The 15,058-nt window shown below is 40.8% G+C and overlaps 1 protein-coding gene across 1 annotated transcript in view; it reads right to left on the reverse strand.

Moving 5' to 3' along the window:
- The window catches only part of wdr11 (WD repeat domain 11), a 50,369-nt gene that overhangs the window by 17,217 nt on the left and 18,094 nt on the right, over positions 1 to 15,058 (reverse strand). The window contains exons 11-16 of the mRNA XM_018738135.2: positions 11,464 to 11,548; positions 7,764 to 7,870; positions 4,373 to 4,448; positions 3,525 to 3,633; positions 2,309 to 2,430; positions 1,891 to 2,038 (exon numbers count right to left, since the gene is read on the reverse strand). Of these exons, the coding sequence (XP_018593651.1) occupies positions 1,891 to 2,038; positions 2,309 to 2,430; positions 3,525 to 3,633; positions 4,373 to 4,448; positions 7,764 to 7,870; positions 11,464 to 11,548 (647 nt within the window). The remainder of the gene's footprint in view (positions 1 to 1,890; positions 2,039 to 2,308; positions 2,431 to 3,524; positions 3,634 to 4,372; positions 4,449 to 7,763; positions 7,871 to 11,463; positions 11,549 to 15,058) is intronic.

A 15,058-nucleotide genomic window follows, 5' to 3' on the forward strand; every position in this document is an offset into this window, starting at 1 on the left:
ATAGGCCTGACACGAGGAGAACTGCATATGAAAAAGCAGAAAGTCATCACATTTTCTTAGAATGCAATGTTAGTGTAGCACCTCTAACACTAAAAACAAAAATGGTTCTTTTGAAAATGCCATCTTTACATTGTGTAAGGAAACAATAACAGCAGACTTATAACCTTTCATTTGTGACACTTATCAATTCCACTGCATCACTGAAACTGCATCACAAACAAAATTAATTAAAATTATTTTTGAATTATAATAAACCTTTGGTGGAAAATGGAACACCAGGAATATCAATAGACCTTTGCAATTCCAACTAAGCAAACTAAATTCAATTAAGAATAAAAAAGACGAGAGGGAAAGCGATAAAGAAATGTACAAAATGAATGTCTATGGGAGGGTTGATGATAATGAACAGTGTAATGGTACTAATCAGAAACAGAGCAGACCTAATATAATCAAGTAAGAGTCCAGCTATCCCAGAAGGAGGAGATGGTAAGTTGCAATGAAATGATCATAATGGCCATAGAGCTGTGTCCTTCACTCCCATTCCCAAACTGATGAAACCTAAGTACAATAAACGAGATGCATTCTGTCACACTTGACAAAGGGAACCCTTTCTGCACCTCTCGTCTCTTCATCTAGCCACCTGCCACTTTAGCAAGATTATTAAACTCATCTGAAGCAGTTTGTTGTCACTGTCTAGCAATGTAACCCCCCAACCACCCTGAGAAAATGTAATTAAGCAGGAATGAGATGTGAGGTTTGATGACACTGCTGCAGAGAGCAGGCAGCAGAAGGGGAATGAGGTGCCAGGCGATAGAAATGGTTGGATGCCCAATTTGAATGCAGCCACGGAGGTTTTGCATGCTTGGCAGAGGCCCCTGGTTCAGTTTGTATTTCATCTGAGCCCTCAGACACAAAACACCCACACACACTGTCAATATGAACAATGGGAAGTGGGAAGGAAAATGAGAGAGGGACAACTCTGACAAGACAAATTGATTTTAGGAAGTGTAAACAGTAGAGGCATCTTTCAATTTAGGAAATGAATTTGTTCCTGAAAACGGTATGGATATCAAAATTTAAGATAACGAAACACTATTTCCCATTGTTTTAAATGTGGAAAAATAATAATGCATTCTCAGTCTATCCAAAAATGCCCCCCAAAATTTAACTGTAATACTGGATTGCTGTGACACTAATGTAAGAAAAACAGTTTAATAACACATGGATTCACATTTTAATTGCTTTGTTGACATTGCCAGTGCAGGCTTTTATTGCTACAATACGGATAGAATTACAGTCAAATAACACAATAATAATACTGTAATTGGCATATTTTCATCCAGATCTCTCATCTGTTGGTATGATAAGTATGTAAGTGTTGCTTTAAAAGAGTGGGTCATTATGGGAGTGTAGGGAATTCCACAAGCGTTTCTGTCGGATATGGGGTGTGTTACTTAACTGAATGACTACAGACACAGCAGAGCATTTAATAGGAAAAGTTTAGCTTATGGTTTTTTTGGATATATATGTAGATTTTAGTAGCTGTGCACAGTTTTAAGAAAGTTTTTCACAATAAACTCAATATGCTCCGTGGGTTCCTGCTTGATTTTTTTGCTCATCCTGTGGAGAACTCATCAATTAAAAGTGGGAATTATCTGGGAGCATTAAGTATGTAAATGTGTTTTATACTGTCATGAGTTGATAGGGGTTTATGTAGATGTTTTACAGTGATAGCCCTGGAATGCTCAAGACAACCCTGAAACTGGGCCAACCACACTCCATGTTGGATCACTCTTCTGCTTCAAGTTTGTATGAAAATCTGAATTTGAAGTACACAGAGAGAAAAACAGAAAGAGAGGACTAGTGCCCTCCACACAGTTAGGGACTTACGTCAGGTGGGATGCGTGCTCCATCCTTGACCGTGTTCCCCTCCACAGTAATGTGGTAGACCTGTCCGTCTGTATCGGTGAACACAAAATGCTCCCGTGCCGAAATACCCTGGTTCAGCTCTGCTTTGCTTTCTGCATCCTGCAGCAAGCTAAGGAATGGGGAAGGGTTAAACCTCCACCACAGGGTGGCAAAAACCAATATTCCTAAAAACTGGTAGCAGTTGTTCCTTGGTAGTACTAACAATTGCAGGCTTGTTACAGGGATACAACACATTTATCACAACCTACATCCTTCTCAAGTAGTGCAGCAAAATTCAAAATACAATCAGTTCCACATTATGTAGAAGCATCACCGATGCGTGATCTCCAAGAGCGCTCAAAGCCAGTCTAACAGCTTATTCTTGATGGTTGACCCTGACCTTATGACTGAAGAGTCCACACTGGTCTGTTCTGTGTCTGACACCGTCTGGCGGGCCATGGCCTCTCGAGCAGCCAGCTGCTTCTTCTTTAGACTCTTCAGATTGTGGGAGGGGGACCACTCCTGCGGAGATGCATGCAGCCTTGTTTTTTTTTTTGATATACATACCTACACCCACACCCATGGGAACACACATCCACACACAAGCAAGAAAGTTTTACAAAACCAGAATACACTCTTAAATGAGTCAAACAAATACTTACTTACCAAAGATGTGCAAGCAAACACACACACACACACACACACACACACACACACACACACACACACACACACACACAAACATGAATTGTCAGATATACGCAGCCTAACCTGAATATGATAATGGAACTTAATGGAGAAAACAAAGCTCCAGTTTGCATCCCTGATCGAGATTAGTATGATTGTTTGTGCTGGTTATTTTCCACATAAGCATTTAGTCATGACTTTCAGTGGATAACAACACTGTTAAGACATTTGGGATACATAATTTGCACCCAATCGTTAAAGACTGAGGTCAGAAACCATTTACCTTGACAGAACAATCAATATGGAAATCAGCTTGGAATAACAGCATCAAGAAAGCCTGCATTATGGAAACTATTGCTGATATTATTTGCAGCCTTTCACTGGCATCATCACAAAGTTCACAGCAAAGCAATAAACCTCAGAGCTCGTCTCTTTTTACGGTTGTTCTTCAGGGTAATGAATATGCCAGCTTTCTGGGAGCGCGAAGGGAGATGACATAAAGAAACGCTTATTAGAGCGGATGGAAAGTGAGAGAACAGAACCAACTGAGAGTGCATGTGTCAAAGATGCGGTTTGTGGTTGGCAGATAAGAAAAGGGACTCAGAGCATGAGTATGTGTGTCACAGGACGCAGCACTTGTACAGAAGTGTGGCTGCATGTGTGAGAGATGTTCTGATATCGAAATACAAGAAAAAGGAAAAATTTTCCCTATATGTTTTTATGTACAGATTTTCCTCATTTTGTTCAGTAGAATAAAAAAAATAACAAAAAAAAAAACAAACAAATCTTGCTGGAAGTTTCAAAATACATGATTTTTTTTTTTTTTTTTTTTTTAAAAAAAAAAAAAAAAGTTTGTATTTCAGCTTTCATATGTTTCAAATTTTGTTTGATTGTGGTTAGAAGTCATTTCTTCATAAAGTGTGTGTTACCAGTGCTGTAACTGTGGGGAAGTTTTTGGCCATCTCCCTCAGCAGGGTCCCCGTCCTCACGTCCCACAGCTCCAGCGGCTTATCCTTGAACACCACCACCAGGTACTGCCTGTAGAGTGTCAGCGATTGCATCCTCAAACATCCAAAGCAACATAACAGGTTGCATCCTGCCAAAACACTTCAGTTCTTCTACAACATTTAAATAGAATAAGTAATTAAGTAAATAAATAATCAAATAATATTTAACTGCTATACATCAAAGTTATTATCAGCCTTATCATCATCATTTCTCTGCTCACACTGTGAATCTGTAAGATTCATCTGAGGGGTCCATTGCTTTTGATAACGTCAACTGTGAAGCTACACTAAGTTTTAGATTGAAAACCAGGCCTGAACTTGAGCTGCAGCCTAAAATGAGGGGAACAACTTTTCCTAGAGCCACAGGGACCAGAGGAGTGGGGATGAGAATGAATGGGCTGACATCTCTTTTCTCCCTCCAATGCAGAGGCCTCATTAAGCCCTTTTCAGGAGCTGACAGCAGAGACAGATTGCCTCAGCTTCTGCGCTTCATTCTCTTTACTGGACACTTGAAGAAGAGACCGAGACAGAACCCTGAACACTAAATAAATACAGAGCGCTAACATTTCAGCATTTGCTTGTAAATGCTTTTCAAGCCATTTGAAATGGTACTCAAAGTTTATGAAGCATTTATGATCAAATGTGAAATTAAAATGTTGCTAAAGAACAGAAAAAAGTCATATACTGACTTAATAAATGTATGCTGCTGTAGAGAAAGGGACTGCTTTTGTGTGTGAGTATGTGTTGTTTTTACCAGCTCAGACACCCACTTCAAATGTGACACTTTAATCATCTCTATAGCTGGTTCATCATTGCCTCGCTCTCCTCGGAACGCGAAGGTCCGGCCTGAGAGGGGACATAAGGACACATGGCGCAGGAAATTAGTAGCATGAAGGACAACACTGAAAAATGGAGGATTAAGACGGGGCAGGCAGTGCTGGCCAGGGAGATGTCCACCACCTGTCCGGCCTCAGTTCAGCAATTCAGGCCATCTGGAGAAATACTCAGTGATGAAAAACTGGAGCCTCTCTATGTGGTTTGAATAAACTTTCAGCTGCACTGCACTTCTTCATCTAGCCATCTCGCCATCGGATTCCCCTGCTGTCTCCCGTCAACCGCTCGTGTCCTCCCCTCTCATCTGCTGGCAGCATGACAGGCAATAACAGACAGCATGCCAGAAATAAGAGCTCGCCGGAAACTTTTACAACAAGGTACAAGTTCTTTAGGGTCACACTCTTCACACATTCTAACACTATAAGACCGTCTATGACATAAAACCACATGTGTGTCTCCTAGAAACCGCAACGCTACATTTCACATCAGACTTTTGCAAGGATCTCCGCATCCAAAGGACCAGGTGCATTAGAACTTCATTTGAACACCATTTTGGCAAATGAGTGGATTAATTAACATGTTTATTTACCGTACTATTAAACTGTCAAACCTTGAAATTACGACGTGAAAAATCGTAATGTTAATTATAACATAAATCTGATTCAACAATCAGAAGAAACAGTTTTATAAGCAGCTTGCAGAATGTAGAAAATTGAAAAAATAAATATTAGCACATAAAATTGTTTCTTTTGGACCTAGACTCCTAATTCCAGGATACAACTGCTTAAAAGTAAACCCTCCTCACCACATCGGCCTACGCGTTTTCTATTCTGGTACCGAACTGGTATCCTTTGGGGAGGAACGTGGAGGCGAGAAGCAGCTGATAAGCACACAAAAGTATATACACAAATTCCCTGAAAATGACTCCCAGAGCAGCCTGTCTAAAGGCAGCAATGGGGTCAAAGGGCAAAGAGGACAAACGACAGCAGTACTGTTTCCGAAGTCACACATTATGTGATGCTGAATGTAGACGGCTCCGATTCAGACTGCCTGCCGGCTCATCAGCCGTGTATTTCCTGGCTGGATGCCGCCAGTGACCTCTGATTGTAGGACCCAGATTGACCTTCCCCGATGGTGATCTGCACAGTCAAGAAGCCACCATGATCAGAATCTCCAATGACAGGGGCCAGCTAGGTCCACTTCTTTAGAGCTTTACTCAACTCTCCCTCGAGCATGGACAAGCACGCAAATTGTCACTGCAATGTCTGCACAGTCTCAGTGTTTGCAGATTAATACTGTAGCACTTAACTGAAGGACTTATGGTGGGTTGTCTTTTCAATCCTGGAAAGAGAAGTATGCTGACATACACACACACACAAACATTGTTTCTCAGAAAAGGAGTATCAAGTGCAGTGTCATTAATCTTGTTTTAAAGGCCATTATCCATCACTGTCCCGGGGTCCCACTGTCTGATTGCTCCGTGCGTCGGCTGATCACTCTGCTGTTGCCTTTGATTTGACCAAGGCGACTGGTCGATTACAGATTCTCTTTAATGTTTTTCCATAGCCGGGGCCTGCGGTCACAAAGCGTTAAGCTCTTTTCTAAGCTAATGGGAGCACACCGTTGCACCTCCAGCTTTTCCTGTTTTCTTATGTTTTTAAACTACACTTACAAAAATAATAATGAGCAGAGATGGCATAACCTAAATGAAAGCACTGGGTTAAAAATAAATTATGAAAAAGCTGATGGTTATAAACCTTCCTCACGCTTTCACACTTTCTCACACGCAAACATGCACAATCTACTTTCATCCGAGGGATACCAAGGTCCTATGTAACATGTACTCCTTTGTCTGTTCTAAAGCTCTTTCGGTATGACTCATTCCCCTGTGAAGGCTGGTGTGAAGCCTAAAAAAAAAGTTGTGTGACATGATCTATTGTTGTGGGTATAGGATGGTTATTTCCATCCAGCAGCACTGAAAGTGGCTGGTGGAGTTATACAGCCTAATTCCAACTAACTGCAATGTTGCAGGTCTGAGAGCATTTCTCTAAAGCTTAAAATTGGCCAAACGGTACACCGAAACAGCTACCATTTTGCAGGAGGTAACTGCAGTAGTTTTAAAATGCTTCAAACACAATATTATCCTAAACCCCAAATTTCAGACAGATGTAGCTGAAAACTTTGACTGGAGATGGTGGACATTTGGCAAGTAATGACCAAGGAACCACGACCTGTAATTGTATCAGTGCTGCACTGATATGGCTCATTACCAGAATTGCCATCAGGTTGTGTGTGTTGTGTGTGTGTTTGTGCATGCATGGGGATGGGTGGCACATGGCACAGCCAACATCAGCACTGTTTTTCCATAAATACGCAATCCGTCTTTGTCATTGATACTTCTGTTGCCGACTGCCTACTGTCCCTGGACAAGTGCCACAGATAACCATGTGTAAGTCTGAGTTTTATCTCCTCTCTTTTTCTCACACTGTCCTGATGTGAACTACCTGACAGATGATGAGGCCTTCTCTCATCTCCAGCTCCGCCAACCTTTCCACAAGCACTGTCCTCATTTAAATCTCTCAACTGAAGGCAGGCAACCATTAGTGTGAATTTCATTTACATCTGTTCATCAGATTCGTGCTATCAATGCATTTAAGCACATTTTAAAAAATAAAAAAAAAAAAACAAGGAGCTGGCTTAGGTCTCAACTAACTCTGGAGCATGTGAAACTAGAGAAAAGTGGGAAAATGGAAAATTTCTGTGGATTGCGGGGACCTACAGGGATATCCTAATAGCCTAGAAGACTGAATTCAATGACCACGACATAAGAGACAAAGGGGAGAATTACCCCGCAGCTAAGATGGGGTCAGAATCAAGATTAGCAGACCAGTACCATGCTGCTTAGGACAAGGTGAACCTAGGACACCGTGAAGGAAAGTATTACAGGCCCAGAGACATCAATTGTGAATATGCATGTGATATGAGCAGCCAACAGCATTGAGGTTAAAGCAATAGTTTTGCAATTGGAGGCCACAGGGTTTCCATCCCACTCACTCTGTAGTACCCTTGAGCACGGTACTTACTCCAAACTGCTCAAGTAAAATTATGTTATTGTAGAATGAGCAAGTAATTGTATGCAGCTTAGCATATAAACCTAACATTCCATGTCATTCTGGCAAAAAGCGTAAGCTGAATGAAACAATAATAACATACCTCACCTATGGGCAGGGACTTGTATTAGAGGTTTGCAGCCGTGTCCTCTTAAAGATGCATAGTTTTCACCGTGTTGGCAGGTGAAGGCATTACAAGGAGGTATGTAGATCTCACCTGTGGGCAGGTGTGTGTGCTGCAGCTCATTCCTCACCAGGCCCAGGTTGTTTGGAGCAGAGGTGGCGAAGGACAGGAAGCTTGTCAGACTAACCCATTCAATACCCCTGTAGGATAAAGGAGCACATACCTGAGTGCCTCTGGCTTTCCAAACAGTTAATCAACACATACACAAATGCACACACACCTATGTGAGAACAGCAGGCTTTTCCACATACGCCGTAATTGCACACAGAACCTTCACACCTCACAATCCGACAGAACAATCGGGCAAGGGAAACTCAGAGAGAAGGTGCATTACGCAGTCGGATTCGATCAATCGTAGAGCCATTACGGCAGTGTCACGCTTGATAACTCACAGTCGCTGAACCTATTCTCTGGTGGAACATGGAAAAGAAGCGCCAGCCCTGCTGGCAGGAGAAGAAAAGCAGGAGTGGCATCAGGCGGAATATGACCCGTAATGGCATGTCACCTGTTTGCAGTGTCGCAGCAATGGCGTTTTCAACAGGAAAACTGTCGCCACAGTCTCACCACAACTGAGCTAGGATTCAGAGATTGCAGCTCAGGATTGTAAAATACTGTGCAACAAACTGCAGATGACGACAAGAGAATGAGTTCAGAAACAGTAACATAAGATGCTACAGTTCAAAAATGTGCTCAAATCATAGCTTGTCTTCACTGGCCTTCACTAGTGGCAAATTTCTGCCAGTTAAATCTATGCTCATTCATTTCTTCTTGCAATTTCTTTCTTGCTAACACCTTATGGTGCACTTCAGGTGCAGGATACTTGTCACGATTAATTTGATAGATGACACAGAATGATCTCCATTAACCTGTGGCCTGTGAGGTTTATTGAGATGCCTGGAACAATTTGTGAGCACTGCTCAAGTCTGAAGAAGAGGAGGTATAAGGAGAACCGGGTCTAATACTCGACAACATGGTACAAAGCTGGGGTAAAGACGTGGCAGAGCTCTGCATAGCAGAGCTAGGGTGGTGGATGATTACTTTAAATACAGAGTGTGAAGCATGGCATCCTCTATTTCATCCTTCTCCCAGCATTCCCTAGAGGGGGAGGCATGCAGCTTGCAGGAAATCTGAGACGATGCATCATCACAGGGCTTTTCTTCGGGATCCTCTGCAGGTGGCTGGAAGATGAGTACGTGAGTCGGTTCTCCATTATTATCATGCTGACTGATGACGACAGCAGATGACAGCAAGGTGACGGATGCGCACATGAAGGGAGCGAGACACAATGAACTTGTGTGGAAATGAGGGTTGGAGGAAGAACACAGGAGACATGCAACACCAGAGTGTGGAGGAAAGGGAAGGTGAGCGAGCAGAAGACAGAAGGAGCAATTAACCAAAGTGAACTGAAGGAGGACGCAAAAAGAAAAAGGGAGATAGAGTAGAGTCAGGTGTGACTGGAGCACTGAGACACATGCATTAGTGCTATTCTCTTCTTTCTTTGTATTGCACACTTGGGAAACACATGGCACTCAACACTATATTCACTCTTCTTTGGTTCACGCAAACAGTATCACTCATAGTGAACGTGTTCCTCCTGTCTGGGAGAACGGCCACTAAAGGGGGAACTCTGTGTTTAACACCTGCATGAGGTCCAAACTCTCAATGTACATTTACATTTATTCACTTAGCAGACGCTTTTCTCCAAAGCGACTTACAATGGATATTATGTAGTGTTATCAGCCCACACACCTTATTCACCGTGGTGACTTACACTGCTAGATACACTACTTACAATGGGTCACTCATCCATACATCAGTGGAACACACACTCTGCTTCCTCTCGACATGGACCAGTGAAGGCCTTTGACTGCAACTACACTAGAAAATTTGAAAAAATAACCCATTTATAACTTGAAACCTCCAGAAGGTGTTTAGACTCCTTGCCCTGTTATTTATAATCGCTGGAACTACAAAGCTCAGGAAAACTGGTCTCCAAGGGAAGCTTGGAAAGAAAAAGTGTGTGGTGTTTGTGACAAGAGCCTCATGTGAAGAATTTAAATCAAGGCTGGCCTTTGTTCCCTGCACAGTGTCCAGTCACGAATCTTGCATAGTGGAGGGTCACTGTAAAATAAACCATTTACTTGCATGTATGAACTAGGAACAGTTCCCAACAATTTTTCACTGTTACAGATTCTTCTGTGCCACCACTAATTAACATCTGTGCTTGGTGCCTAAAAAATTATTTAAAACGAAAATCCCTGAAAGTAATTACACAGGAAGTCCTTTAAGTCTACATAATAGATCAATTCTGCAAAACAGTATATTTTCTGTTACATTATCATGAAAACTAATTACCCACAGAGGAATTGCAAGGAAAACAGCAATTAAGGGTTATAGATAAACAAACTAACTGAACCTTGAGTTAGTGATATTACATGCACAACAGAACAGGAGAATAACAGCGTTCATCTAATGACTGCAGCATTTGAGTGTTTAGTTAATGAATGAAAAACAATATTCTCCAGGAAAATATTTAGGACCCTACCAAAAAAAAAAAAGAAGAATCCATACTGGAAAGTGCTTAAAACTGCCACAGTTACCAAAATAAGTTATATTTGATCAAATCAGCACTCCAAAATTCCAGGTAGGGAGTCAAAAGCTTGCTGGATAATTTATTTGAATGAAATATTGTTATTGATTTTGTATGGTATTTGGACAGACTAGGAACGATGAAAACACTCTTTTTGTTTTGTGTTTCACCACCAGCTAACCCAATCAGAACTGAATATTTTCTTGTTTTTACTGATTCTGAATCCATCTATATATTTTTAAGCCTCTTATCCTGGTCAGAGTCAGGTTAGCAACACTTCCTGCAAAACTCTAGAGATCAAAAACTCGAGTTTAAGTGTAAAGACTTGGTAGTAAAGTGTTAAGCGTATCTAAAGTGCTTCCCTTTCATTCAATATATAAAGGGGTTATGTGGCCACATGACATAAAAATTGCTAACATTTTTTGTTTTTACACACACACAAAATATATGTGTGCATGAAATATCATAGAAAACTTATTCATCAGCAGAGTGGATTCAATTTGCAGTAATCAATTCTCAACTAAAATAATGCAACATACAGCTTAAATGTATGTTACACCTGATGTGTAATTAATATTATGCCTGAGACTCTGTTCCAGTGAGAAATATCTGAGAGTCACTGAGTTGAAACATTCACCTGAATGTCTTCTTCAGAAATAGCACAGCTGTCACTTGGAGTACTGAAACATAAATTCAGCAAAATCGTATACTATAATTTTATGTTTTGGATTGCATGGACATAGTATGTGCTGGTAAGCCTTGGAACCTTCAAATCCTCAGGGAGGAAAAATTGCATTTTGTCAACTCAACTCATTGCTTGTAAAAACAGCTATAGAGCAGGAGAATAAAGGCATTTCATAGTGACATAAGTGCCATCTGACACAAATTGGACATCATTCTGAATTGCACAAACATCTAGTCAAGTGGCATAACTGTCAAAGAACAATTTCATCAGATTTTTCTTTTCAATTTTTCTAAAAAATTGTCACTTTCTTAGAGCATAAAATCTTGATCCTGACTAATATACAGCAATGTATAAATATAAACTATGCAACAGCAATGTTTCAAAGGGTGGGAGGAATGTGATTCTGAATATGCTGGATGCACAACAATATGAACTGTAATAAGAAATGACAGACCCACCTAACTTCACATGAGTGCACACTTAGCTCTTTGTGCAAGAGGCCACTGGTTAGGTTGTAGATGAGGACAGAACCGTTGCTTGTACCTTTGGAGATAGGAAGAATAATAAAAATAAATAAATAAAGTAAAACATGCATTAACAAAACATGGTTTTGTGCTTTGTCATTATATCAAATGCTGCACAGCACTGCGTACTACATTATTAATACTGTCCCTACTTACTGAACACCTTTTTCCAAGATGACTTACAATTTCAGAACTGATACAACGCTGTGCCGTTTAGAGTCCAAAGGACCTGTCATAAGAAGTTTTACAAGAAACCCAGCACTTACGAGATGACCAAACAAAACAACTGGCCACCTTATAGTCAAACTATACAAAACTATTACACATTGTGGTCTTGTGTGTTGGCCCGATGGGCATGACAAAGGCATGAGAACAGTAGGTCTCGAGAGAAAAACGGGGTTTATTAAGGCAGTCAAAGCAAATTAACCAAATTTGTTGCACCGTTTCATCAGAAACAGACATGGAAGACAGAAAACAGGCACAAAAATCAGCAGAATCATCAGTAACATTAAAATGACACACCAAACAGAACCATGGGTCCATTCCAGAGAGCCCTCCCACTCCCTGCCAAAACACCAAGATTCTCTTCTTGACTTGAGAAATGTATATATGGCATTCCGTTCGTAATATACGGATAGGCTGTATAAGGCTTTCTGCCAAAAGGTGCCACTCCCGAAAAATAGAAAACGTCTTTTGGTAAGCTTGAAGTGTGTCTTTCCATCATTACTCCAAAATCGTGGCTATTTACTTTAGTTATTTAGATTAGACGCTTTAAGGATGAAAAAGAAGAGATGCTTGCCTGAAGTAGTAATGAAAATCCATAAACAATTATGCCACCCGCATCTACATAAATAGCAGGCTGCTAAGTCTTAGCTTTGCGATTTTTCTAATTTTGCTGCCAAAAATATATCCAACCAATTCCCTAATTTGACCAATTAGATCTATGGGGACGGGCAAAAACCCAGCAAGCATATGGCCCATCAGAGACTGGTGGTCTCACACACCTGGGCTCAGAGTGTGCAAACAAAATACTGAGGGTTTTATGCCTGATTATTATGTACAGTCACGTGTGCACACACAGGATCAGCACAAAAAGCAAGATCATGAAAACTCCATTAGCAGCGACTAAAAAATTATGGGCCCATATGTGAGTGCGGACAAGCTTTTAGCTGAATCTTGAGAGGTTTTTGTATTACAGGGATTAAAAAAGGTTTTTGCTGGTGTGTTCGCTCTCGGATGCTGACACACACACAGCCATCCCCTCACTCTGCTCTCTCTCCATCTTCCTCCTTTCTCTCCTGGAATCGCTCTTCTGACAGATGCACACGTCAGGGCCTCCAGTGCGTCCCTCGGGGCTCATCCACACATCTGCTGCTGCAGCTGGGAAGACCCAGGAGGCAACGCTGCCATTATCGCTAGGCTCAAGATCTGGGACGGTGGGGGTGAGCCAAGGGGCTGGCTGTCACATCGCCCTCGATGCCCGTACAGCACAGTCAGTTAATAAACAGCCGTTCTTCCCTGAACTCCTGTTTGCTTTATGCACAACTCTGCTGCTGCCCCAGATTCTTGTGCCTGCCTAAAAGCAGCTCTGTCACAGCAAACTTGGAGTTTTGCCTCTGACTGTACAGTTAACAACAGTTATGTCTGAAGGGCTATTATGGCACTGACAGAACCAGGCAGAACAAGCCTGATCTTGACAGAATCAGACCTCTTTCCTGTTTTTTCGGAGCCCCATTACCACCTGGATTTCTCCCTGATGAAAACAGTATGACTTGTGTCCTTGACATGAGAAACTGAAAACTAAGAAAGGTTAAACAAATATATTTTCTATGAATGTATTCCATTATGATTACATTATACTCCCATGTATGTCATGGATGAAATGACAACTATTTTAATATAACTGCAGTAGTTTGTGAGCTTTGATCACTTCCTGATGTATGCATCATGTGTTATTCCCGCAATACATATTATTAAAAATAAACACCCTATTTGAGTTGAATTTCAAACAATTGTATATCTTGTGTGTATGTGCGTGTGTACATACATACTATGTAACATCCATCACACCCATAGCCCTTTATGAATTTCCACATTTTCAACACAACTAAACATTTACACATAATACACACGCAAATCTAAATATAGATTATTAAGGAACAGTATGGGAACGAGGTACAGAAAAAGATCAAAACTCCACATCTCTTCTGCAACTGTCTGTAACAGGACTCTTAGTTTCAAGATTAGTAACATTCAGATGGCTCAGATCAGCACATCTGTGGATGCAAAGAACCTGTCAGATCACCACTCCATGTCTGCCTAAAAGTCTGTGTGGGTGTCCTGTTTACAAAGGAGGCAGCACTTGGCATTAAAGGGAGTGAAAGTTAACCCCAAACATAAACAATGATCAACTTAGTTATTTTAGCCCTTCAACAGAGGCATGTTGGAGGCAACAGTTTTTGCATGTTCTCACCAAGGAGTGCCTTCTGTTTTAAAGGAGAAATCCTCCAGGAAATGCCCTTTGATTTGTAATAAACCTCACCTGCTTTTGTCACCAAGACAAAATTGTTCTGTGCATGTTTCTGCACACTGCTATGCATTTCTGATGTCAATATCAAATCCATGGTATTTACTGACTGAATCCTTTCAGCCAGTGCTTTAAATTCTACTACATTGCGATCCTGAGAGAATGTCAATGTACATACATACAAAATGAATAAGTAGAGAAGTTTTACGTGATGACAAATTGCTTACTAGGATTTGTACGAAGCTGCCAGTTGCCCGTTGTGATCCACAGGGCAGGAAATGAATTATGAAACCACTTAGAGAATCACTTACAAAATTAATAAGGATTTAGTTATTTCTCCAAAGTGATGTACAATGATTACAATGTAGTACCGAGCTGACACCTTTATCAAATAACCCTAATTCTACGGACAACTTAAGAGTTATTAGTTCACCTGAAACACATGTCTTCTGGACCGTGAGAGGAAACGGTGGAACCCAGAGGAAGCCACGAAACACAGGAAGAGCATGCAAGCTCCATACAGACTGAGAGGAGAGTTAACCTACATCCAAATGCACAGCCCAGGCACTGCTGTTTTCTGACACAACTATACAATGTTTAATTCTTCCATCTTTTTGCTCCTGAAACAGAAACTAAACTATTTTATTTCATAATACTGATTAATTAGCATTAGTTTTAGAATGGCAACAGTCAGATCTAATGTGTAAACAAAGAAAAAATAAACTGGAACACTAAGTCCACCGACTGAAGAAGCAGGTAAGTGACTCCAGGGAAGGATATATGCAAATAAAATATAAAAATTGAACATTTTTAGAAATGTATTATGCAGTAACTCAGGAAAAAAAAACTGAGATTCTTTATAAACTGGTCTAGACCACATGTTAAAATTCATAACAAAACAAACAATATTAAAAATTTACAAAGAAAAATTTACTTGAGACTTTCGTGTCTGCAGCTATGTTTGTTTCTCTTGTAATGTAATGCCTAAATTGTACTTTTGCT

The sequence above is a fragment of the Scleropages formosus genome, chromosome 8 (genome assembly GCF_900964775.1).
Source record: "Scleropages formosus chromosome 8, fSclFor1.1, whole genome shotgun sequence".
In the NCBI taxonomy this organism is placed as follows: domain Eukaryota; kingdom Metazoa; phylum Chordata; class Actinopteri; order Osteoglossiformes; family Osteoglossidae; genus Scleropages; species Scleropages formosus.